We start from the raw sequence: 25,392 nt of genomic DNA, 5'->3' as shown, positions 1-25,392 counted from the left end.
AAAAAAATGGCGAAATTTGCACTAAGTCGTGCAAGGCTCGAACCACAGCGAATCTGGAGGATTTCGTTCTACGTAAGCCCCGAAGGACAGACCACCACGCATTGAATTAGGTTTGAAATTGTTTATTTACATGTTCTGTCGTCGCTTTCCACTGTGGTAGTAGTAGTCATCGTCATATCCATCTTACTTCCTCATGCGTGACTGGCGGGCCCGGACAGTTTTGTCCGCAGGCTTTCACATTTCTCCCAAAGTGGAACGCGTCAGCATGTGCCAGAACCGGCGGCAACCGCCTTCGCGAACTGGGCGTCTGTAGCGCGAGCTGCCTTGTGATCCTCCCTTGAGGCGCGGATGAGCACTTGGCATTCTTTGCGAGCTCCATGCTCAAGCCTGGACGATGCCGGGCGATCCTTGCGAGGTGCCTGCTCACGTGCGCGGTAACCGGAGGCAGCAACTGTGATCGGGGGTTTTCTTATGACGCCGCACATACCACGGCCAGCAACAACACCTCCGCTATTAAACACCACCCCAGCAATCGCTGTGAATACTACAAGGTGGGTAAACAAACGCGCCCAACTGCATAGAGCGAAATCTTCGCATAAACCAATCCTTTACAAGTCTCGTTTAATTTAAGCGGATTAAGTCCTGGCGATAATCTTTTTGCTTTATTATGTAATACTGCAGCGTTGCGAATTAGTTTAAGCCAAAATGATCACCCAACGAACCTGACCATCATTTTATTACAGCATTGGTGTGCCTGTGAGATTTCGTCTGTGAGCGTGGGCTTGTGCGTACAAGGTACGCAGTGTAGGGCTGGTGCGCCCAGCTTCAACGGATCTGGCCGGGCGCTGTACGAACATGAAATTATAATATTAAAATTCTAAAGCGAAGATGTTTGTGCGTCACTGACGGCGACCGTTCCGTTACAAAAGCACAGTGCAGGGAAGCCAACTTGATACAATGGGTTTCACAAAATGGTGATGATGATGATAAGCGAAGGCACATCAAGTGCCACAAGAGAGAAAAAAAACACTTTCCGCAGTCGGAATGGCACCTGGGTTCCTCGCACTATGAAGCCGATGTCTGCTCGACTGCGCCCATTTCGACATGGTCGAATCAGTTTGAATTTAGAGCGAAGCTTTATGGGTCTCACTGATGGCGGCCGTCCCGTACCAAATTCTGCGAACACCTACAACTCAAACGAGAGCGAAGAAATCCCTCACGAGAAAGCTGAGCGTTTCAACCATCGTTTCCGCTAAACGAAAAGGCTTCTTGGCTCACTCTTCCTTTTCTGGGGTGCCTATCTGGACCTGTCACACTCCAGCGTTCAATAAATTGATTGTTCTACGTTTTAAAATATATTCAAAAGCGTATTTGGCGTTATTTCGGTTCATTGTACTTTTTGTCCAGCACCTCTTACTGGGTAGAAGCTGGTGAAATGCGAATGAAGTTTGTTTCTGGATAACACTACGCTGTTTTTATAAAATGTGTCAGCCCATATACACAACTCTCATGTTCAAACTAAACTCGAGAAAATAGAAGAAAGCCAACTACAGGGCTAGACAGCAGCCTCAATACGAGCAGCTTTTCAACCTCAGGGTTTCTGCCGTGGTGAGACTTTAACCGCGGTAGGTTACTAGAAGGTGTCCTTGGTTGGTTGCGCCTTGTTTACAGAGTGGAGCATTGCAGTTCGACCAGCGGTCTTATTGCCTTCGCCTTGTTGCATGCGCCACCATTGCTTTTCGAGAGACGTTTCAGCTAACACGTGCTCTGTCTTGTCTTCTCTTCCAGACTGACAGTGACAGCCAGCTGCCCAATGGATCTGAGATATTTCCCGATGGACAGACAAGCGTGCACTATAGAAATAGAAAGTTGTAAGTTTTGTTCCTGCTCTTCTATTTGACGTTTTCCATTTCTTTTACTGTTGGGTGCGTCTACACTTATTCCTATAATTCTAGAACGCGTCTGAATGGGGAAAAATATTCGTGAGCTAAAAGCAACCAGAAATCCACATAGTCGAAGTTGAAGTTTATTCATCAAAAGTAAACGGTTACAAAGGAAGTTTACAGACAAGGGTCCCGAAGTCAGCGACTGCACTGGGACCCTCGATGATGAAGTACACGAAAAACGTTACAGAAGCAGCAGTGGAAGCGAAAACAAGTACAATAAAACCTTAGTGAAGAAAACGAATATGCAAAAACATGTAGTGCATGGTTTTCATATAGAATTTACTAAAATATTAAGCTATGTACCTAAAAACGGCATTCAAAAAGCAAATTATCATTATACACAATTAAAAACTAACGGTTTACAAAAGTACACAAAAAACTACTGTGGAAACAAATGACGAAAATCAAACCAGCAAAACCAAGAAATTAGGAAACATATCAGGTTAGAAGAACATTTTTTTCGGAGATTTTTTTTTTAAAGCTGTGTGACCCGCCGCGGTGGCTCAGTGGCTAAGGCGTTGTGCTGCTGAGCACGACGTCGCGGGTTCGATTCCCGGCTGCGGCGGCTGCTTTTCTGATGGAGGCGAAAAGCAAAAACGCCAGTGTGTACGAGATTTCGGCGCACGTTAAAGATCCCCAGGTGGTCAAAATTAATCCGAAGCCCTCCACTACGGCGCGCCTCATCGCATGCGCTCCGTCGGCGTGTTAAACCCCCACAATCAATCAAAAGCTGTGATAGAATGTGAAGACTTAATATTAAGTGTTAGGCGGTTCCACAGATTAATGGCGACAAAATGAAATGTTTGCTGGCCATAATTAGTTTTTACCTTAGGTAACAACAAGTTTTTATTCAAGGCAAATCTAGTAGTGTTATGATTCACTAAAGTACCTACGTCAAGAAGTTCAAAACATAATTGGTTGTTGAGTAGATTGAAAAAAAAAAACTAAGTTATAATCGAACAATGCTGTGATAGATAAAATTGAATTTTCGCGGACTAGAGGTGATGCATTTGAATGCTGAGGGCTTCTAGTAATGATACGGATAGCTTGATTTTGAATGTGCTGAATGAATGATAGGTGGGTGTGATATGTGTTACCCCAAGAAGTGGTTCCATAGTTGATATGACTGTGCATGAAAGCGAAGTAAAGTGATAACAAAGCCTTGGTTGGAAAGAACGGTCGTGCCTTCAGCAATGCCGGATGCCAAATGCCATTTTTTTCTGATATGATCGACGTGAGAAGTGAACTTAAGGTTAGTGTCAAAAATTATACCAAGAAATTGGACGCAGTCGCATGATACGATCCGATTAGAACCAAGTTTTAATTCTACCTAACACTGTCTGGTGGCTTCTAAAGATCATAAATTTAGTCTTAGTAGGATTAATAATTAAATTATTTCTGCAGCACCACTCAGTCACATCCGTTAAAGCAGCGTTTAATTTACCAGTAAGGGATACTATAGATGTGTCTGATAATGTTATTGCGGTATCGTCAGCATATAAAAGACAGTTGTATAGGTGTAAACAGTTGGGTAGGTCATTGATATCAATATTAAAAAATTCGGGCCGAGAATGGAACCCTGCGGGACACCTTGGTTAATAGTTTTAGAGTCGGAGAACGATCCAGCTGCAGCTACCACGACTTGCCTATCAACCAAGTAATTTTTAACAGGGTTAGTGCTGGACCGGTTATACTATGTGCTTCGAGTTTCATGAATAAAATTTTGCGATTGATGGTATCGAAAGCTTTTGTGAAGTCTAGGAATACTGAGCCAACATATTTACCAGAATCAATAGATTTTTTAGTAAAATCGGTTAAGGTTAGTAAAGCCAAGCTAGTGGAACTTCCCGCACGAAAACCGAACTGTAAATTATCTATTACGTTAAATTTTCTTAGATAGTTAGTTAAGCGTTTTGCAAGTAACTGTTCGATGATCTTGCTCAAACTGGAAATGATTAAAATTGGTTTATAGTTGTTAATTAACTCCTTGTTACCTTTCTTAAATACTGGGACAACCTTGGCCCTCTTTACGTTTTTAGGAAAAAATGCCAGACTTAAAAATAGTATTAGCTATGATACTTATTGTTTCCGAAACGATATGAGCAACAAGTTTTAAATGACGCATCGAAATGTTATCCAAACCGGGACTGGTATTTTTGAGGTTACAAATCGTAAAGTACACTTCATTGGCAGTAACGGGGTACAGATAAAACGAGTGTGGGGAGCGTGGTAGGGATTGCTGATCAGTAGTGGTAATGCTTGGGGTTGATAACGAGAAGAAGTTGCTGAAAGCACTAGCAACGTCGGATGGCTGAAGAAAGACTGTCCCGTTAAAGCTAATTTTCTGAAAATGATTACGCGAGGACACTGTATTTAAAAATTCACCGATTAGTTTCCATTGTTTTCGGGGGTTATGGCTATTATTCGTAAATTCGTTTTCATAATATTGGCTTTTAGCAAGCTTAAGTAGATTACTGAGAGTATTAGTATATTTTTTATAACGTTGGGCTAAAGCAGTGTTAAAAGGTTGACGTTTAGTTTTCCGGTAAAGGTTATCTTTTTTGCGTAAACTGGTCAGTAAGGCATTCGTCATCCAAGGGTTGCATGCGTCTTTGAACTGTTTTTTTACATTTAACAGTTGTTGTGCTCAACGATACAGCCTTCAAAAACAATGTACAAAATTCATCGAGAGCCTTCACAGGGTCAATAGCGGTATTAACACCAGACCAGTCAGTACTGAGAATGGTAACAGTAAATTTATGTTTAGAAAAAACAGAAGTAAAAAGATTTATCAGGGAGTGAAGCTGAACGATCTAATGAAACAAAAATGGGACAATGGTCAGTTATGTCAGTGCACAATGCACCAGCTACTGGAGTCGGGGTTAGATTAGATAATGCGTGATCTAGAAGTGTTTTAGAACCGCTAGGGCTGTATCTTGTGTAGGTGTTAATCAGGAATTCGAGTCCATAGCCAGAGAAGCAATCAGTGTAGTCAGTATATACCTTTGCACTTGTATCGAGAAAGTTAATGTTTATGTCACCTAATATCAAAACGTTCTTATTTTTGAATGATAGCTTGTTAAGAATGATATAAAGAACATGAAGAAATTCAGGAACGGAAGATGACGGGGAACGATAGACTGAGCCAAGAACGAAATTTTTACGATTATGTGCAAGTAAAGGATCTTCTATTTCCAACCAAACAGCTTCGCAGTTGCTAATATTGAACGATAGATCATGCCTGCGGGTGTAAACGACGGTGGGATCAAGGAAAATGGCAGCCCCTCCGTAGCTATCCGAGGGTCCATGACAGTATTCAGCCTGATAAGATGAAAATCCATGCCAGTTATTATCGCTATCAGAAAGCCCCGTTTCAGAAATGCATATTGCTGAGAAATGGTGGTCGAGGGATGTGATAAAGTTATTGACATTATCATATATTTTTTCGTAAGCTTCGCGCGTCGAAGTAAATCAATGAAAAATTATTTTTTGGTAGAATATGATTAAAGTTGTCTGGAGATAGCAGCGACATGAAAGTTTCGGGCGCGCAGTGGCGCGGGGCAAGCGGCAAAAGACGAGATGAGCGATATTAGGTGAAAAAGTGCACGTCTGATTCGGATGAAATGCGATACGTCTTACTGTCGCTTGTCCTACGTGCAAAGATGTGGCAGTTGTCAGTCCACAAGAACTGCCAGCCCTTTTGCTTTTTGAGAGCAAGTGCCTTGCCGAATAGCCTTTTGTTGTCAGCGGTGAGATGGTCATTTATAAACACTGGCGTCTTCAAGCTTTCCGGAAAACCAATCTGGTTGGCGCACAGACAAGCCTTCCTGGCCTTGCGCAAGAAATCGTTCTTCCTTTCGCGACAAAGAAAGCGGGCAATTATATTTTTGTCACCAGATTTCGCGGGAACGCGGTGCACGATGTCTAGGTCGGATGGCGCAACAGGACACTCAGAGACCTCCCCTATCAGCTGAACGATCGCCGCACAGTTCTCTCCCTGGGTAGAGGGAACACCTCTAATCTCTACATTGTTGCTTCGGGAGTACTGTTCTAAGTCGGAAAATTTCTTTTCTAGTAAATTGCGCAATACAAGTGCTTTGTTCGTGGAAATGAGCTCGACCTGTTTCTCCTTCATCTCATCAAAGAGGTCACTCATAAGCTGAACACTTTCAATCAAGGGGGCCTGCTGACCCAGCCCTTGATCGATAAGCTTTTCTTTGATTTTTGTTGTTAGTTCAAGCACTAATGCATCTAAGTTTCCCTTCAGTAGACCCTCGAGAAAGTCAAGCCTTTTTGCGAGTTCCACATTCGTCGGCATCGTTCAGCACAGAGCAAGTACGGCAAAACAGAGATCTGGGCAGAAGCTGCGACGTAAGCAAACAATAAAAAGACCTCTGAACCTCACATTTCGTGGAACCAACCTGGATTGCAAAGCGCGAGAATTTAGATGCGTGGACTGTGAAATTGCAGGTTCCAAAAGAGGATAACAGGAAATGTAATCCTTCACGATTGCATCTTTCACACAAGAGTGCATCATCGCATGATGTGGAATGCCATCTCTGGCTGCAGCAAGTAGGTAGGAAGCCTGTTAATGTTTTACTAACGATCAACACCATTAATTTTATCCATGAAGTGTAGGGCACAGGACTCATATCAATACTTTCCACTGTGTGGTCGCAAGCATTACGTATGAATGCATGTAGGCGTTACGTGTTCGTGTAAACAGCCAAGCATGCCTCCAATAAAACTGTAAACAGAACTTCGTTATCAGCGGACTTCTGTTGCCTGTAGTATAAGCCCTCTGACGTTCGTAACACAGTATTAAGTCATCTGTTTCCAATCGCGCCATGCCGGCGATACAAGGCGTGATACAGCCGCATGTTCTGGTTGTGCTTATTCGAGCGCTTGCTTGGATTACCGCATCTTAAGTTTCTTGTCGGAGAATTCAGACCGTACAACAGCCAGCAGGCCCAAAAGAAAACACGTTATCACAATAATAAACGTGCTCTAAAAAACGTCGGTTATGTTTTCTTTCGAACTTCTACAAAAAGTAACACAAAGGAAATCTTTGAAACCACCCTCTTCAGTGATTCTCAGGTTATCGAGTGACCAAAAATTTTGCTCATTTCAAGGGCATTGGGAGAAGGATAGCTGATGAATATTTAGCGCGAGAAGCGAGAGCCCTGTTGGCCCACCTCGACCGATTTCCGTGGTGTAGAAACTTAAGGACTTGGTGAAGACCCTTTGGGAGAGCGTCCTAGAATTTCGCGTTTTTAAGTCGCTTTCGCGGAGTTTGACATGCTACGCAGGTATGGGGTGAGACTATGATGAGCCTAACGTCAATCTTTGAGGTTTAACGTCGTAAATCGGCACTGGCAGCTCGATGTACAGTAAGTGCGCCGTTGCACAGACGAATGTTCGGGTTCGAGGCTCTTCGGGGCCAACGAACCGTTCCAGCACGTACAGCCGCGACCTTGCTTGATATCTTAATCCCTTGACAGGAGGTTGTCCGTCATATCGCCAACCAGCAAAGGTAAAAATAGAAACGAGGGGAGTAAGGAACAGCAAGCAGCGACGAGATAGTGCCAGTCGTTGCAGAAGTTCCGGAATGGCGTTGGCTTGCTGCTGTCGTTACGAGCTTCGTTTCCAGTTTACAACCAGTGAAAACTTCAGTTTGTTCGAGTACTTTACAATGAAATTTTGTTGCTGCGTTTTGAAATGCCCATGTCGTACGGGCAAATCGTCGAGGGAGTGCGACGTCCCCACCGGTGAGGAGATCTCCTTTCATGTGCTGCCCAACGACGAACCTCGGCGAAGCAAGTGGCTACGTTTTGTGAACTTTGCAAACGGAGCAGAAAGGGAGCTAAAGGAAGTACGAGTGTGCTCGCTTCGTTTCCGACGAAGTGATTACGGCAGGGACCCTTACGTTTGATCACTCCTGGGACATGCTGGCGCTCGTCTCCGACTTCGTCAAATCGCCGTCAAAGCGCTCTGAGCTTGGAAAAAAAGTTACCGTACACACCGCGCATTGACGCTCGTATCTTTCTGGTCGGAGCAGAGAGCTCGCACGAACGGCTTTCCATACAGGACACCGACCAACTGGCATAAGCGATACTGCTACTGAAACTGAACTATTATTAACCGTTATAAAAATACGGCACGCACGTACCAGTCTGTATTCGTCCGTCGCGACGGGGCTGACGAGGCAGCGGTGCCGACTGCTGGGCGTTCGTCTGTTGTGGCTATCGCGTTATGGTCGCTTTCCGGTCCATACGCGTATCCCACAACTGCCGCTCGTGCACTTTGAAGCATTGAGCGTTCAAGTGCTGTGAGGTTGTTAAATGCAAGCCCTAGCTCCTCGGCGAGAGTTCTGTTCTCCGGATCAGGCGATTCCATGACTAGGGCTGCGGGTGCACTAGGTTTTACTAGCATTTTTAAAAAGGCCGCCGTCTCGGTTTCGGCCCGAGTTCCGGTTCCTGTCTGACTCCTGCGTGTGGTTACTATATGGAGTCGACATACTAAGTATCTGTTTCATGTACCAGCTCGTATGACGCCATTGTTCACGTCATGAAATGTGCAATTTAGCGGGATATTTAAAATTTTGTCTTAAATTGCCTTATTTCTCAGTGAATAAAGCATCATTTGCTACCGGGAAAGCGGTTGGGGTACTATGAAACATAATATTTCGAATAAAACAAACTTGTTTTCTCTTCATGGCTCCTTTAAACTTACTGAAACCGCTTACGTATGTGCCGGCGGAGGAAGAAGAAACGTTCGGATTGACATTCACAGTGGCAAACATTCTGTAAATTGGGCATCGTACAGGGAGAAGGAACTTGGATTTTTAACTTATATCCGAGCATGTGGATGTCTAAAGGCAGACTCTTTTGCATCTATATATGCTCTCTAAGCTTACTGCTGGCTCTCGAATTTTGTTGCGCGCGGTCGGCCTGCCAAAATTTCTACAAGTAGATTCGGTTCTTTTATTTATGCCACGTTCCAAGCTTATATAAAGCATGTTTGTGTCCGAAGTACATTGCGAACCTTCTGTTGGGAAGAGAATGTTCCTGTATTCTTATATACTAAGTCTAGGGAGTTGTTTTCATTACGGATCAACTTGTCCCACTTCGAAGTTGGCGATGCCTACTCGGCAGAATACAAAGTCATGGACTATAGTCGGTATTCGTTGAAAAGTTTAGGGGTCAATTTCTTCGCTTTGCAACGCTGGAAACGGCCACAGACATGGCCGATGCGCCACGGGCACGGCACGGCTTGGGCCACTCAGGCCGCACGTCGAAAAAAAAAAAGAAAACCACCAGCGTGCGTCATCTGCTCCGTTCCAAACCGATTCTAAATTGTGGCGTCAACAGAGATGTTATTAACCGCACTCACATTTAACTCGAGGCAATACTTTGCGTTCGGAAGAGTCTGTAACGTGAAACACAGTCATGTGTTTCACAGTAGTGCTTGGCATGGACAAGTACCGCCATCCCGCGGAGCCCGACGTAACGAGTGACGGCGCACTCGCACGGTTGCATGGAGGAGAAGAGGGATGCCTGATCTGGGGACCGTGCGCACAACGTCGCCTAGAAACAGACGCTTGGCCACAGATATGGCGGCGCACTTCTATGGTTGCCTGCATGCATTCCACGCCATTGAATACCCGCTATACAAGTGACAGCAGGATAATAGCTTGCTAAGAGCCACACTGGCCTGTTTTGAGTAGTCAGGTTAGAGCAGAAGGAATTAATATAGAATTCGTTCGCTGTAAGTGTTTGTAGTGGAGCAAAGTTCATCGTAGCTTCTAGATCTTAACACAAGTACAATTCGAACCGACAGAAATACATGATGTTGCTGCTGACATATTGTACCTATGCACGCATTGCATATGACGAATAACCACAGATGGGAAAGCCACTAGCCTACTAGTATATGTACTGAGAGTAATGTGCCCCAGTCTACTACCCACATAAGTACAAGTGGCAGATGCCCACACACGTTTTTTTATTACTGTAAAGATACCGCTTTCGGACGAATACCGGATGACATGCCGCCCTTTGATGCTTGCTGCAATCGCATACTTGTACATATGTCGCTGTTGTTCGGATCAACTTGGGGCAATCGTTTGTGATTAAGGCGAAAGAAAGCTTTAAATCATTATGTTTCATGGAACGCGTGAGGTAAGGAAGATCGTTGTGAAGTACGTAGAATTGCCCACGCGCACGGGGAAAGAGAAACAGAAGGGCAAGAGAAGAGACTGGAGAAAAAAAACTACGGACCGCAGAACGTTCTGGACGCGCCAAATACACGTTAAGCTCTGAAGCTTAATCCCACATCACTGAGGGTTACAATTCCCCAGTCCTTAGTGGCGGACGGGGAAGGACGGAGACAGGACGCCATGGTAGAAAAGGGTAGGTAAGAAGAAAGTTCAACATAAAGTTAAACAGCAGATCAACAAAGGGATGAACTCCTTCGCCTTCACATTTTTAATAGTTGTAAACATTCCTGACAATTTTTTTATTACCCCAGAAATACGGGGTCACCTGGGAGAAGTCGCGTCCATCTAATAATAGAAAATTTCGTTTGGCATTAAAAGGGGATTCATGGCAGGCACAATTATGTTTAACAAGATACTTTGTCAGGACAACTAAGTAATTTCGAAGAATACAGTTTTATAAAAGGTAGAGAAAGCAGCGGCGGTAACGAAAAAGACAGTACCACATGCCGATATGTAAATAGACTAAACGAAGTGTCGTCAACGCCACACAGTAAGACGAACCACAAAGAAGAACAACAAATCCAGAGAGCAGGCTGGGCTTAGGAAAGTGTACTCCCCCATGAATCATATCCATCTTGTCAATCAAGTGATAGAAAAATCCGCAGAATACACAAAACCCCTTAAATGGCATTCATAGGACCGTTTTCTGAGACCCTCCTCCACCCCATTTGCTACTTCCACTCAGCTGATGGGAGGATTCCGCAATGCTTATACATGGTGAAAACAATCCCAAGGACCGCATCCAATGGAGGCTCGAGGAGAGGAGTGATTCAGATTACCAGGCATAGACTATGAGAAAGCGTTTGACTCAGTACACACCAGAGCCGTGAAAAAAGCCTTAAAAGACCAGGGAACAAAACAGACTGTGGTGGTATTCGTGGCTAGGGCTCGGAATTCGCGTCGCAGAAATGAGACAGGCGCTTGAGAAACTCTAGGATGACGGACACAAACATTTACCTATACCAGACGAGCTAACGAAAAGAATGTATATTTACAAACAAGGCTATAATAGCCTCTATCCTGAGGACAGACAGTTTAGCAAAATCGGGAAAACTACCGAGTCTAAGTTCAGTTCACAAATAAACGGCTAATAAAAGAAACGTCTCACGTGCGGTGGCGCACTTGATGCGAAGCCAAATGTCCTCGATGCGGCGGCTGTTGCTAGCTCGTCACGGAAACACCACGTCGCACCGTCGATGCCGGCGATTCAAATGCACGGCAGTCGAGGGGCTAGCAGACTTGCTGGGTCTGCAGTCCGGCACGGGGACACCACGTCGCCCAGTCGATGCCGGTGATTCAATGCGCGGCTGTCGAACAGGAGGTAGATGGGGCTGGCGCTGTAAGCTGCCTGGGTCTCCGGGCGTCCTCCACGACGGCCTCAACAGGGTAGTGGTGGTGGTGATGGTGGTGGTGATGGTTATGATGGTGATGGTGATGATGGTGATGGTGATGATGATGGTAGGTAACTCCGAAGGGTGGCACATCTCTTCCCATGTAGTGCAGGCTCAGAGTTACTGGATATTGAGTAACTCTGGTGCAGGCTGATGGGTGCAAGTACAGATACACAAAAGCGGCTGTCTGCTGATGATGATGGCTGATGGTGATGATGGGGATGATGATGATGTCCTCAAATATTTTGGCACGTACCCAGAAGGGGGATTGGCCAGGGCAAAATCAGTTGTTGAAATACGTGGGGACCTCAAAATACTAAATTATTTCCGGAAAGAGGCCGTAAAAGGAAACGTTGTTATGAACAAAACCCGAATTACTCATTAATTAGCCCCCTTCAGCAATTTAAACGACCTGAAGCAGGAAAAAAATTTTGAATTCAGTATATATACGTATTATGAATACCTTCTGCAAACGGGATAGCCAGAAGTGGACGTGGAGGAGCCCGAATGGGGAACATAAAAATGAAATAGACTTCATATTATGCGATAACCCTGGCGTCGTGCAGGATGTGGAAGTGCTCGGAAGGGTAAGATGTAGTGACCACCGTATGGTAAGATCTCGAATTAGGCTAGATTTGAGGAGGTACTGTAACAAGCTAGTACGAAAGAAGCCGATTAATGAGCTAACAGTAAGGCGTAAAGTAGAAGAATTCAGGATCACGCTGCAGAACCGATATTCAGCTCTTCCCGAGGAAGCAGAGTTTACGACACAGGAAGCCAGCGACAACCTTACACGCATCATCACAAAGTGTGCAGTAGAAGTGGTGGGCACGATGGCTAGACAGGATACTGGTAAACTTTCCCAGGAGACGAAAGATCTAATTAGGAAACGGCAAACCATGACAATCTCAACCCCAGCTGACAGAATAGAACTAGCGGAGCTTTCGAAGTTAATAAGCGTAAGACAGCTGAAATATGGAAGTATAATATGCAGAGGATCAAATACGCTGTAAAGAACGGAGGTAGCCTGAAAGCAGTGAAGAGGCGTCTTGGCGTGGGGAAAAATCAGATGTATGCACTTAAAGACGAGCAAGGCAATGTCATCACAAGTAGGGATAAAATAGTCACACTAGTCGAGGAGTTCTAAAGGGATCTGTACAGTATCCGGGACATCCAGGATAATGCCGAACGAGAAAGTAGTTTAGAGGAGATAGGCATCCCACCATTAACGACAGAAGAAGTAAGGAAGGCTTTGAAAAAAATGAAAGGGGGCAAAGCACCTGATGAGGATCAGGTAACAGCAGACCTCTTGAAAGATGGCGGAAAAATTGTACTTGAAAAACTGGCAAACCTGTATACGCAATGCCTAATGACCACAAGTGTACCGGAATCTTCGAAGAACGCAAACATCATCCCAATCTATACGAAAGGTGACATGAAGGACTTGAAAACTTACAGGCCAATCAGCTTACTATCAGTCGTCTACAAGGTACTTACCAAGGTAATCGCTTACACAATTTCTGCAACCTTCGATTTCAGTCAAGCTAAAGAACAAGCAGGGTCCTGTAAAGACTATATAACAATTGACCATATTCACACGATCAATCGGGTGATAGAGAAGTGCGCTGCGTATACTGAACCCCTATATGTAGCCTTCATAGATTATGAGAAAGCATTTGACTCGGTCGAAACCTCAGCAGCCGTGCAGGCATTACGGAACCAAGGTGTAGATGAGCATTATGTAGGAATACTGGGGGATATCTACAGTGGGTCCACAGCTACCATCATCCTCCATAAGGAGAGCAGTAAAATACCTATAAGAAAGGGCGTCAGACAAGGAGACACAATCTCCCCAGTATTGGCTGATAGACTTGAAGGTAATCTCAGTTCAATCTCCCCAGTGTTATTCACAGCATGTTTACAAGAAGTATTCAATTCACAGCATGTTTACAAGAAGTATTCAGAACGTTGGATTGGGAACAGTTGGGAGTAAGGGTTAATGGACAATACCTCAGTAACCTCAGATTTTCTGATGACGTTGCCTTGCTAAGTAACTCGGGGGACGAATTGCAAAGCATACTTTCCGCACTGGACCAACAGAGTAGAACCGTGGGCCTGAAAATTAATATGCAGAAAACCAAAGTAATGATCAATAACCTGGGGACAGCCCAGCGGTTTGAGATAGGTGGCGAAGCAGTGGAAGTGGTAAGCGAATATATATACTTAGGCCAAGTTGTGACCCCGGATCCCAACCATGAGGCAGAGATAATTCGAAGGATAAGAATGGGGCGGAGTGCATTCGGCAGGCATGCTCAGACAATGAATGGCAGCCTACAATTGTCCCTTAAGAAGAAAGTGTATGACAGCTGCATATTACCGGTACTTACCTACGGGGCAGAAACTTGGAGGCTCACTTAGAGGGTTCAACTTAAATTGAGGACGACTCAGCGGGCAATGGAATGGAAGATGATAGGTGTAACGTTAAGGGACAAGAAGATAGCGGAGTTGGTCAGGGAACAAACGCGTGTTAATGACATATTAGTAGAAATTAAGAAATGGACGTGGGCAGGGCATGTAATGCGAAGGCAAGATAACCGTTGGTCATTAAGGGTAACAGAGTGGATCCCTAGAGAAGGCAAGCGTTGCAGGGGGCGGCAGAAAGTTAAGTGGGAAGATGAGATCAAGAAGTTTGCCGGGATAAATTGGTCGCAGTTAGCACAGGACCGGGGTAATTGGAGAATAATGGGAGAGGCATTTGCCCTGCAGTGGGCGTGGATAGGCTGATGATGATAATAATGAAATATATCCCTTTTTGCAAGCCCCAATTTTGATGCTCCAATAGATAATAAAGTAAACCCCAAACGCTCAATTGTGTCCTTCAAAAGCAGTTGTCTAGCTGTTAAGAAACAGCGGCAGTCGAGAAAAAAATGTTGGATTGTTTCAGGGACCTGGCACCGCACACACAGTTCCGTAGGTGAAAGTCCTGATCTGAACAGATAGAAATTGAGCCTTGGAATCCTGCAGCGCAGCTCGGTGAAGGTCACCCCGCATTTCCGAGGACCACAAAAATGAACATTCCACCCGAACCTTAAATGTTGATGCTCTTCAAATGAAAAAAGTGACTCACTAGCCACGATCTTATCTTCCTCTTCATTTTCCGACGTCCCGTTATTGCCTCGGCTATTTTGCCAGTTCCCTTTGAGGCGACACTTAGACGGCACATACCCACAGAGGGTGATTGTCCCCGTCCTGCTAAATGATCTTGTCAGAAACTTTCGTGCCGTAGACACCTTCTGACGCATACACCACCACTGTCCTCTACCTCATCACACAGACCTACATAAGACTTCTAGACGCCATATATAGGAATGTACGGGAAGGATAACACTTCACAAGCAACGCGATAATTTGCCGATCAGAAAGGGAGTAAGACAGGGAGATACCATTTCGCAAAAACTGTTCCCAGCATGTCTGGAGGGGGTATTCAGAAAACTTGACTGGGAAAACATTGGATTAAGGATGCTGAGTGAGAATTCAGAACCCATGCAAACAATGCTTGAGGAACTACAATCAGAAAGCACGGCCGTGGGGCTCAAAATAAATATGAATAAATCTGAAGTGATGAGAAATAACATGCCGAAAGCACCCTCTTCAGCTTAAGAAACAAAACGCTAGAAGAAGTAAAAGAATATAACAACCTCGGACGAATGTTTAGTGCTGACCCCAACCACGACAGAGCAATCCGTCGCACGGCATGGGCTGGGGAGCACTCGGCCAGCACTTCTAAATAATGAAAAGTAAGCTACCTCGGTCACTCAAAAGAAGAATGTGCATCCAGTGCATACTGCCGGTGATGACATATGAAGCTGACACTTGGCACCTTACGTAACAACTGGAAAGCAAACCTAGGTGGCCTGAGCAGGAGTTGGAACGAATAAAAATAGGAGTAACATTTAGGGGCAGGAAACGAGCTTCCTGGATCAGGAAACAAACTCGAGTAGATGATATCATAATTACAAGTAAAGAGAAGGCAATGGATTTTGGCTGGCCATGTAGTGAGACGGACCGACAACCGGTGGACGATTGGGGTAACAGAGTGGATACCAACAGATGAGTCTAAAAGAAGGTAGAGGCCAATGACACGATAGAGGTATGAAATAGGTAAATTCCGGAGCCAACAATGGACTCGAGCAGCGCAGAACAGAAGCTGTTGCAAGTCAATGGGAAACGCCTTCGCCCTGCACTGGACGTGAGTAGGCGCTTGATGGTGATGAGGATTATGAGCCTCCACGCGTATATATTCAATTGGTGCAAGTTTAACAGCGTTTTCCGCGATGATTTCAACACTTTCGCAGTAACCGCTACGGGCCAGTTTGTGAACATTCATAATTAAAATACTGCAAACCCTCGTTACGTCGAAGTCCTCAGGATGAAAAACTGACTACGCTATAGGCGGCAATTTGTTAAGAACGGTATTTTTTGCTCCCCATGAATTGCTATGTAGACCATGAAAAAAATTTTTAAGCTATAATTTCAATAAAGTGAATTCGTCACAACGAGCGTTTACTGTACGTGAATTCAGCTCATGAGTACATCTAACTGATTTTGCACCTGAAGCTATTTGTTGTATGCATCCCAAGGCTTGCGTGTGCCTGTACCTTAATGTATCATTAGAGGAGATTTCCTACAATCCCTGCCTCTCCTTTGTTCCCTTGACTTCATTGGCCCTGGATTTCAACGTATTTCTGCAGCCTTCCAATCATCGTCCAAATATGCTTACAATTTACTTATTGCTGTGTGATGGTAATAATAGAAACGTTTTCTATTCGACCTACGCAAGTGCATACACGTTTTACTGCAAAACAATTCCTCTAAGAGGGATCCCCTTGCAATAATTACACAACCGCCAGAGCCATAAACCATCGGCCATGTGCATCGGCCATTGAATCACAGCGATCTAGTTAAGAAAGCATCTCATTATCGAGTGCGATGTTGACGTAAACTTAGGAACTCGTTAGGAGGGGACACTGCAGTAATTAACGACCAAGCGCGGTCGCCGACTCTACTGAGTTTGGGTCGACTGATTTCGGAGTGTGGAATTTGAGCGTCCCGCGTTGACGTGCGCGTGCCACCAGTGCCCGTGAGACAGCACCACGATATTGGTGGATCGAATTTTGGCGCAACGAAGACAGGGCAAGCTCCGTTCGAGTAATAACTGATTAAGCAGCCAAAACTGGAAGTTTAGAAAGTACCACGCTTATGGGGAAAGTAGACATTTTAAACGTAGCCGATACGTTACACAAATTTCATTGTGATTCGTTAATGTATAGGGCACCGAGAAGAACTGGTCGACCTCTTAGTTGTGGCTGCATAGTTTAAGTAACCCATGCGGTTAATCCTTCACCGTTTAAGAAAACTATATATCTTTAGTCTATCGTTACGCTCAGGAAAATAGAAAACAGCATGCACGCTTAGCGGCTATGTATCAAACTACAACTGGTACGTCCTTTTTACTTTAATGCACTTTGCTGCTATCGCAGTCGGAAACATCGACCATCCGCATAATTGGAAGAGTGCGAGTAAACAAGACTAGAGGCACAGGATGGCATAAGACTTGACGAAGAAATGGAATAGGAAAATTCGGATATTGATTCAGATAGAGCAGGAGAGGGTCTGCGTCGTTCGGAGGGGCCGTTTTTTCGGTAGCGAACGCAAGTTGGGTGCTGATGATAACAGCGATCCGCCTGTGATGATGATGATGTAGTCTATAGATATCACAATTTATTGATGCTCACCCTGTGCACTTCGAGTATGTCATTGTCACCTACACCACGAAATCGCCGGAAGGGATGGTACAAAGGAGAGAGCATTTTTGGCACACCTTTATCGCAAAAAAGTGTCGGCTACCAGACAACCAGGTACAGCAATTACAAAGCAATTAAACCCCACTTTTTTACTCTTAATTCTTGAACATGAACAGACAGCCGAACTCCCGTTCACTTCTGAAATCAAGTCTGTCGTTAAAAAAAGTGACCAAGCACAGAGAAACGTTTTTTTTTTTTTTTTTTTTGAGTCACTATGCCATATTTGAACTAGACGAGATGAACTGCTTTCGAAAAACCCCCCGCACGGAACGTATTAGTGTCCCTCGTCTGAAGTCACTTAGCCGTGCCCCCTGTTTAAAGTAAACTTAGCCTTACCCCCTTTTTGGGGTAAGACTTAGTTTTCTTCTAGAAACATTGCCTAGCAATAATTACTTCATCGTGATGCTGACAGGCAACGTCGCGCTTTTTCAAAGACACAGAAAGGAACCGTTATCGATTGGAGCAAAGTCTCGGAATCTACTCCGAGGCCCACGAAGGGCGAATCGAGTTCTCATCCTCTACACCACGGCCGAGGGGAATTTTTCAGCAGGCGTTGCTATAAGAGGCGGCCGGTGCGCCGCGTGTGTTTACTCTAGGTTCGAAAATCGAGCCCTTTCCTCCGAACAATCAAGCCCCGCCCTAGTTTCGCCCCGCTCGTGTAATACTGCCATTACCTTTTCTTTTCCTTGTGCAGAGCAGCAGCGTTGGGCTGCACGGGGGCCTCACTTTTTTGTGCAGCCTGTTCAGAACCAGTGCGTGCGCGCCGAGAGGACTTGTACGCGCGCAACGCGCCCACTCGCTGCGTCATCAGTCCTGGCGTTCGGCTGATGCGCGAACGCTGTTGGCCTAATTAACGTCTCCCAGCAGCACGTGACCAGCGTTTAAAAACAGGCCCATCCGCACGGTGCGAAACCTTGACCTTAAAGGGCGCCCGCTTCATTACTGCAACTAGGCTGTTATTAGGACCTGGCCTGCCTATGCTCACACTTGTAAAAATACCGGCACAGGAAAATAGCGTCCGTTGGGGCGACCGATAGCTTGCTACATCTGCACCAGTTATTACTGCGTCAGCGTTCGAAATTTTAGAGGTCGTCCCCTTAATTACAGGAATGTTTTCCACTTCATTTCGTTGCTTCCTGAAATGGCGGCGCTGGCGCCCACACAATCTGAGGCAGGTGAATGATCCTAAGGGGAACATTTACGTGCAAAGCAGAGGTAACAGCTAACCACGTGGGGTTTTCCTCTGTCGGGCGTTGTTACCCGATGCTTCGAGCAGTTAGAACGACAATTAAAACCGTTAGCACGCTGAAGTACATCAAACAAAGGGCTTGTCAACCGTAGAGTACGCACCTGACAACAGTGCGTCGTCGACCTAAAATTTGATCCGCTGCAGCAAGACTTAGCAGAACTAAATTGCTCGATATAAGCAGCTGCTCATTACAATGCCGACTTTATGCAGGACAACCTTAATAATTGCTCATAGTGCAAGAACCATTGTTCTGACGAATATGGTCTCAGTTAATAAATTTAAAGAATATTGCATTCCACGACCGAAACACCGCGTTTGCGACCAATCGCATTTCCTGCAGTCACTGAAAGTCATGGCGTCAAATTCAATGCGTGTAAACGGCAGAACAGTTTTATTTTTTATACGAACACAAGGCGAAAAGCAAAAAACGCCCGTGTGTTAGAGATTTCGGCGCAAGTTAAAGATCCCCAGGTGCTCAAAATTAATCCGGAGCCCTCCACTACGGCGCGCCTCATCACCTGCGTTGCGTCGGCGCGTTAAACCTCCACAATCAATCAATCAATCAATCAATCAATCAATCAATCAATCAATCAATCAATCAATCAATCAATCAATCAATCAATCAATCAATCAATCAATCAACCACCCAATCAATCAATCAATCGTTATACGAACACACACACGCACCCACAGTCTCACGCACACATACGTACATTCATGCACACATGCATACATGCATACATGCGTATGCGTACATGCGTACATGCGTACATGCGTACATGCGTACATGCATGTATGCATGCATGTTTTCAAGTTTGTTTTCATGTATGCATGTTTCCAGCATTCACGTTTTCCATAAATCATACGGCACATCACCGTTTACAATTCATACCAGATACCGTATACCATGTGGAGTCAGTTCAAAGTCCTTTTTAAGAGTTCTTTGAAGGACATTCCAAAATGTGAAGGAAAGTTTGATATTCACCTAAATGCAGCCAAATGGGTACAAAGGAAAGCTGTACAGCTTTCTCAGAAACTTCTCTGTTGAAGAAAAATTCGTCCTGGTCCACGATTCGAACCCGAGCCCACCGCTTAACCGGAGCAGTAGCTCTACCAACTGAGCTAACGAGGAGGCTAGGCGTTTGTAGCGCGAGAGCGAATTGATAAACAACTCGAAGTGATGGACACATGTTAATAATGGACAGGCGTTAAGTGATGAAGAGGTGTTGTAGCCATTTGGCTGCATTTAGATGGATGTCACACTTTCCTTCCGCACTGACTCCACCTTCCGGGTTTCCCCTAAATCTGGTCGCTTAACATCCCAAAATAGTATGGCATCCTTACAATATATGAAGCAGTGCTGAATAGTTTCCGGTACATCGCACAGGCGACACTTCTGGCTGTGTTCTGGCTGTGCAGCCACGTCTTAACAGGCAAAGTTTAGCTCTGCAGTTTGAAGAACGTTTCCAGCGATGCCAGGGGCGCAAAAATAAAGTATATAATGTCTAGCAAGTTTACATTTTTATTTAGTTTTAGCATTTCAAGCAGCTTATATGACTGTTTCTTGTATAGCATTTGTGCTGTAAGCGTCCCCCAGATTCCCGCAATGTCTCATGTCCAGCGACGGCATTCCTTAGACGGGAAAGCGCTCCAGATGTGTGGTCGTGCCTCCCGCACCCTGGCTTTTCGCTGTACGATCAAATTTTCGTTTGATTTTAATTTCTTAGTACCTACACTTACTTCGCTGACTCTTCTCCTGCTTTCCATTGGCCTTGGATTTTCTACTAGCGTACAAGCCAGCAAAGCGTCACATGTACGCTTGTGTGTAGCGACCATGAACTTAGAGCTTGATGAAGTCTACAAACCAACAAACTAAGGGCACATTCTTTCTGACATAAATGTGCCGTGACTTAGTTTCAACTGGGCGAACGAATTGCGACGACCCGCTAGCGGTCGGCCGACTAAATTCTGGGCCGTCTGATTCTGCCGGAGGGTATGCGAGCCGTGTATAGAAGCGCAGCTAAGCCAAGCCATCTGGTTTTCTTGACGCCGCACGAAACATCATAGGAAATATACAAGGAGGATGCAGGGAGGAGGACAGCATTTCTGAATTGATTTTTCTACAGGATAAAGTCGCGTAAACGCAGTGAGTGGTCGAAGCATGGCTTAGAGACTTTAGTAGACTACTATTCGCTCTAGTGTTTACCAATCACTTCTGTGTCCCTTTACTACCAAACCGTGCTCGCAAGCATCCGGGAAGGACGTAACCGCAAGGACAGGATCAAGATGCGGACAGTGGGGGACATGCTTTCCTATTTTCTTCCTAGATTTATTCTTCCAAATATTCTCGCAATGATTCTCTAACACAGATGCTGCAACCCCTCCTAGACCGCCGTCGAATAGCAAGACTTAAATTCTTGTTTTTGCTCTCTCAAAATACATTTAACTTTGACGCAGAGCATTCCCCGTCAAGTGCGGAGCCTACGAAGTGACCACCCCAGAAAATATCTAGTTCCTCAATGTCGTGTGAACACATATGCATACTCTTTTTTCCCTACAACAATAAAAGACTGGAATGTATTACCGGGTGCTATACGCGATTCTCAAACTGCAGAACATTTTAAAAACAATGTTACAAAATATTTTCTAAGTGAATCTTCGCGAACGGTGATTGCTTTTTTTGCGTATGTTGCCTGTGTTCTATTGTAAATTTGAACGTATTTGCTGTAACTTTTCTCATGTACGTTGTAGGACGTAGTATTGTGAAGTGTATTTTGTGATGTATGTGATGTAGCATGTAAGTTGTAGAATGTAGTATAGTGATGTATTCTTTTTGTATCGGCTATGCATTTCTTTACGCTTGACATGACGGTTGTTATGTCAGTTTTCTACCCCACCCCTGTAATGGCCCAATCGACCAACAGTACCTGGAAATAATAATAATGTGTTCTTGTGTCACCAGTGCTTACACAAATATCATCACTTTGTTCGAACACGCAGTCTCCTATGCCCAATCAAAGCCTCGAGCTCAGTCAAGTTTCCGCCACAGTGAAATGAAGTGATCAGGAAGAGAGAAGTTGTCGTCGCCTGTACCCCGCAATGCAGGCAGCAGATGCCGGTGAACGCCCCGTGCGTGTGCAATATCGCGCCCTTCTTGCACTTTCCCCAGTGGCTATTCGCCTAGCCAGTGCAAAAGAACGTCTATGGCGCACCTCCCCCGCGCGGTGCGAATTTCCCTGGCGGGTGGTCTCGCCAAGATGAGGTCCTGCTCCGACGTCTTCGCCTGGGGTCACCCTGACGCCGACTGTGACGACAACCTGGCCGCCCGAGTACCACGCCCCATTTCACTCGGCGTGCCCCTTCTGCCCCGCTACTGTTGTTCGGGCTACAGCGGAGCACTTGGTGCGGAACTGCCCCGCCCTGCGGAGCCTTGTCCGCCAAACTTCATGGCGTGGATAAAAGGTCCGCATCATGGGCCCCTGCCCCTCCGGGAATCCGGAGTGTAACTGCACATTTAGTTTTTCCTTATGCTGAATAGCCAACTTCCGCAATAAAGAATTAGAAATGAAATCAAATCAAATGAAAGTTTATTTCAACATTGGTTAGAATGTTGCGGCCTCTCAAGCAAAAAACTATAACAGCTTGACGAGTCCAGCTGTACTGGCAAGCCCAAATGCATTGATTATCGCCATAATGACACTTGGCTAATAGAATTGATCGCTTTTACTCGTTGCCTCCTCAGGCGTGTAGAAGTAGCGCACAACTGCTGCCAAGCTTAGCTTGCCTTTTTTCTTTAGTGTAGCTGGCGTGCAGCATAGATCAAAGTGTCGCTGCCGGTGAACAAATTTGACGTGCCGCTGTTACGCCATTTATATTGGCTGCGACTACAGCGCTGTAATCAACGAACGGGAACTACCAAAATTCCTTTTTTAATTCGAGCGTTCTTTGACTCTCACCTCTGCAGCGAAACATCGAACTTTTGACTCAGTAATACCCACATAATTTCAACTTGAGCAATTCACGAGACGTTATTTACGATTCAATCTTGATGGGTCTTCTCCCGGGCGCCGGTTTTAATAAAGCGTTTCTTTTTCAATTGCATTTTGGGAGCCGTTCTGCTTTCTTGGTTTTCTCTTCTTACTCTTTTGCGCTTCCCTGTCTGGCCGGTCTACTTTACAGAGTGGTGTTGGGTAAAAAAATGTGGCGAAAAATACGGCGAGTAAGTCGGGGGAACCAACAACAGCGCGACATCATCGCAACTGCAGATGGCGCCACCGTCGAGTGTCGCTCCCCCACTTTCCTTTCCCGGATACTCCACTCCTCCTCGAACTCGTTTCCAACGGTCGCGTCAGGCAGCGCCGCAGCCGTCTACGTTTGGGGCCCAACCGAAGAGGATTTGTCGAAATACGATAGCCGCGCGTTGCGATGCAAATGAGAATTCCGAGAATTTCTCGCCGCCTCCTCCACCTTCTCTATGTTCGTTTTTATGCGTCTATCTTGTCTCCCGTGTCTTTGGTTGCGTATTTTCTGCCTTCCCTAGTTGTCGTATGTCGAATTATGCAACGCACTTTTCTGATGCTTGTTTTTCATTATTCCAAAGTTTCCTGTTGCCCACTCTTTGCTTTTTTTATACTCACATAATTCGCTGTGAATGGGAACCTTATAGCCGTGGAGGAGCTCGTCTGTATGCCAATTAAAAACCCCGAGAAAAGTTTATTCAAATCTAATTTAACTGGTGGAATGGCTCAAGCATGGCAACGTTGATCAGCGCTAAGCTTAGACATATTTGAGACAAGACATCAGTATATAACCGAGAGTACGAGAGTTCGTTTACCTGAAATAGGAGTGTAATTGGTTTTAGCAAGAACACACAAATATACTTTGCAGCAACGGCGGCCCAGATAGCGCGATGAAAGCGCACCGGAAACAAAAGATCTCGTCTTGAGCGGCACCAAGACAAACAAAAACAAACTATAAGAAAAAGAGACGCTGGCTCCAGCTGTCGGCAACAGCGGCACCGATAACGACAACGTTGTAGCTGCACAAATCTGGCCCACTCCGCATGGTCTATTCTTAATCAGCAAAAGAAACTCCCGCGTCTGCCACTTTATCCGCCAGCTGGGTCGGTGACGTGGCCCTGACAACGTGGTACATGGCGCTAGTGCGCGCGTGTGTGGCTCGTCCTTCAGCAAGTTGAAATCTGCGTCTCACCGTATGTCTTACTCTACTGTGGCCCATGCGTAGCCATTCGTTTGCACCAACAATGCTTCGGAGTTATCTGAAGCTCGTGAAAATGAACTTTTAGTAGTGCTATCGTAAAGAAGTATCTGATAGAACGAAACTAACGAACCCTCACGAAAGCTGTTCTTGTGTGATTGATGGAAAGGGCACCAAAGCGCAAAAGCAAGTAGGCCTGTATCGATAGGTTAGTGTCGTGAATGTAATGTGCGGTGATGTGCGCGTGCTCGGACGGGAAAGACGCCGACCATAGCGTCGCTCCGGGAGCCCTTCAAGCGGTACGGGTAAAACACCGGCAAAAGGGTCCTTCCATCAGCCTTCCAAAAAGAAAGCACGAAACACTAGCGCGCTCCGGTGTGAAATATTTCAGCTCAACTCGCATTTGTCCACGCAGACGATACGTAAAACCAAGGGACATACACATCGCAGTAAAAATATCAGATTAGGTTTTCCTCACTTGTCAAATTTTCACCATTTCCTTAACAACACCTAATAGTGTGTGGATTGGTCTGTATTGGAAAGATAGCACATTACCAGCATACCAGTTATTTACACAGACTGCACGGGCGAAGTACGATAAATACCTCTCTTTTTGCGAACTTCCGCTACATGGTTTATGTATTTGTCCTCACGCGAGGGCTAATTTCATTATCGCTAGCACCCCGGATGAAAGCCGAGCGCAGAAGTATGTGAAGCTGGAGGCGCTAACTTTGAATGAAAAATAATACCCGTTGTCCACGCACGTACCCGCCCCATCTAATACAGCGACGGGCGTCATTTTCAATATCCCAGCCGACGAAACCCCAGAGCAAATGCTCCATAACATCTGTTACTTCAACCCTGGACTCGGAGTGTTCGACGCCGGGAGGCTGAGTGACTCTAGCATAGTCCAAATTCTCTTCGATGGAACTGCCGTCCCTTACTGGGTTCGGTATCGTGCCGCAACATACCGCTGCAAGCCTTTTCGCAAGAAATCAGGAGCCTGCACTTTATGCTGGCGGCCAGGACACCAACGCCATGTCTGCCCAACTGGACAAGCCCTCTCTCGGTGCTCAACCTGCGGAATCGTCAATGCCCCCGAAAATCATCCATGTGTTCCAAAATGCATCGTCTGTGAAGGCCCTCATGCTACTGGGACGGCAGCGTGTCCCAAGCACTACCAACCACGCCGACCTGCAGTTTCGTACTCAAAGGCTGCAGCTTCTGCGAGGACTCTTCGTGCCACAGACTTTCCTCCGCTGCAACCTGGCAAGGCCTCGGAAACTGTTCCCAACGGACGGCCAGATCCCCTATGTCACCCCGATGCCTCACAGCTCCCACCATCGGGCACCGCGAAAACAAAGGTGAGCTGCCAGCGCTCGCCTCCCAGTGCTCCATCACCATCATTGCTCTCGCGTGTTTCATCTTCCCCTGATATGCAAACCGA

At 45.6% G+C, this 25,392-nt stretch overlaps 1 protein-coding gene across 5 annotated transcripts in view; it reads left to right on the top strand.

The window, feature by feature from the left end:
• The window catches only part of Rdl (Resistant to dieldrin), a 354,036-nt gene that overhangs the window by 267,507 nt on the left and 61,137 nt on the right, over positions 1-25,392 (top strand). For all 5 annotated transcript variants that reach the window (XM_077702173.1, XM_077702176.1, XM_077702174.1 and 2 more), the window contains exon 5: positions 1,789-1,871. In XM_077702173.1, coding sequence (XP_077558299.1) covers positions 1,789-1,871 — 83 coding nt within the window. The remainder of the gene's footprint in view (positions 1-1,788; positions 1,872-25,392) is intronic.

This window comes from Haemaphysalis longicornis, unplaced genomic scaffold, assembly GCF_048455015.1.
Source record: "Haemaphysalis longicornis isolate Haplotype H1 unplaced genomic scaffold, Haemaphysalis longicornis Haplotype H1 scaffold_3, whole genome shotgun sequence".
Lineage (NCBI taxonomy): Eukaryota > Metazoa > Arthropoda > Arachnida > Ixodida > Ixodidae > Haemaphysalis > Haemaphysalis longicornis.
The sequence above is the reverse complement of the archived record's forward strand: the minus strand, read 5'-3'. Positions and strand labels throughout refer to the sequence as shown.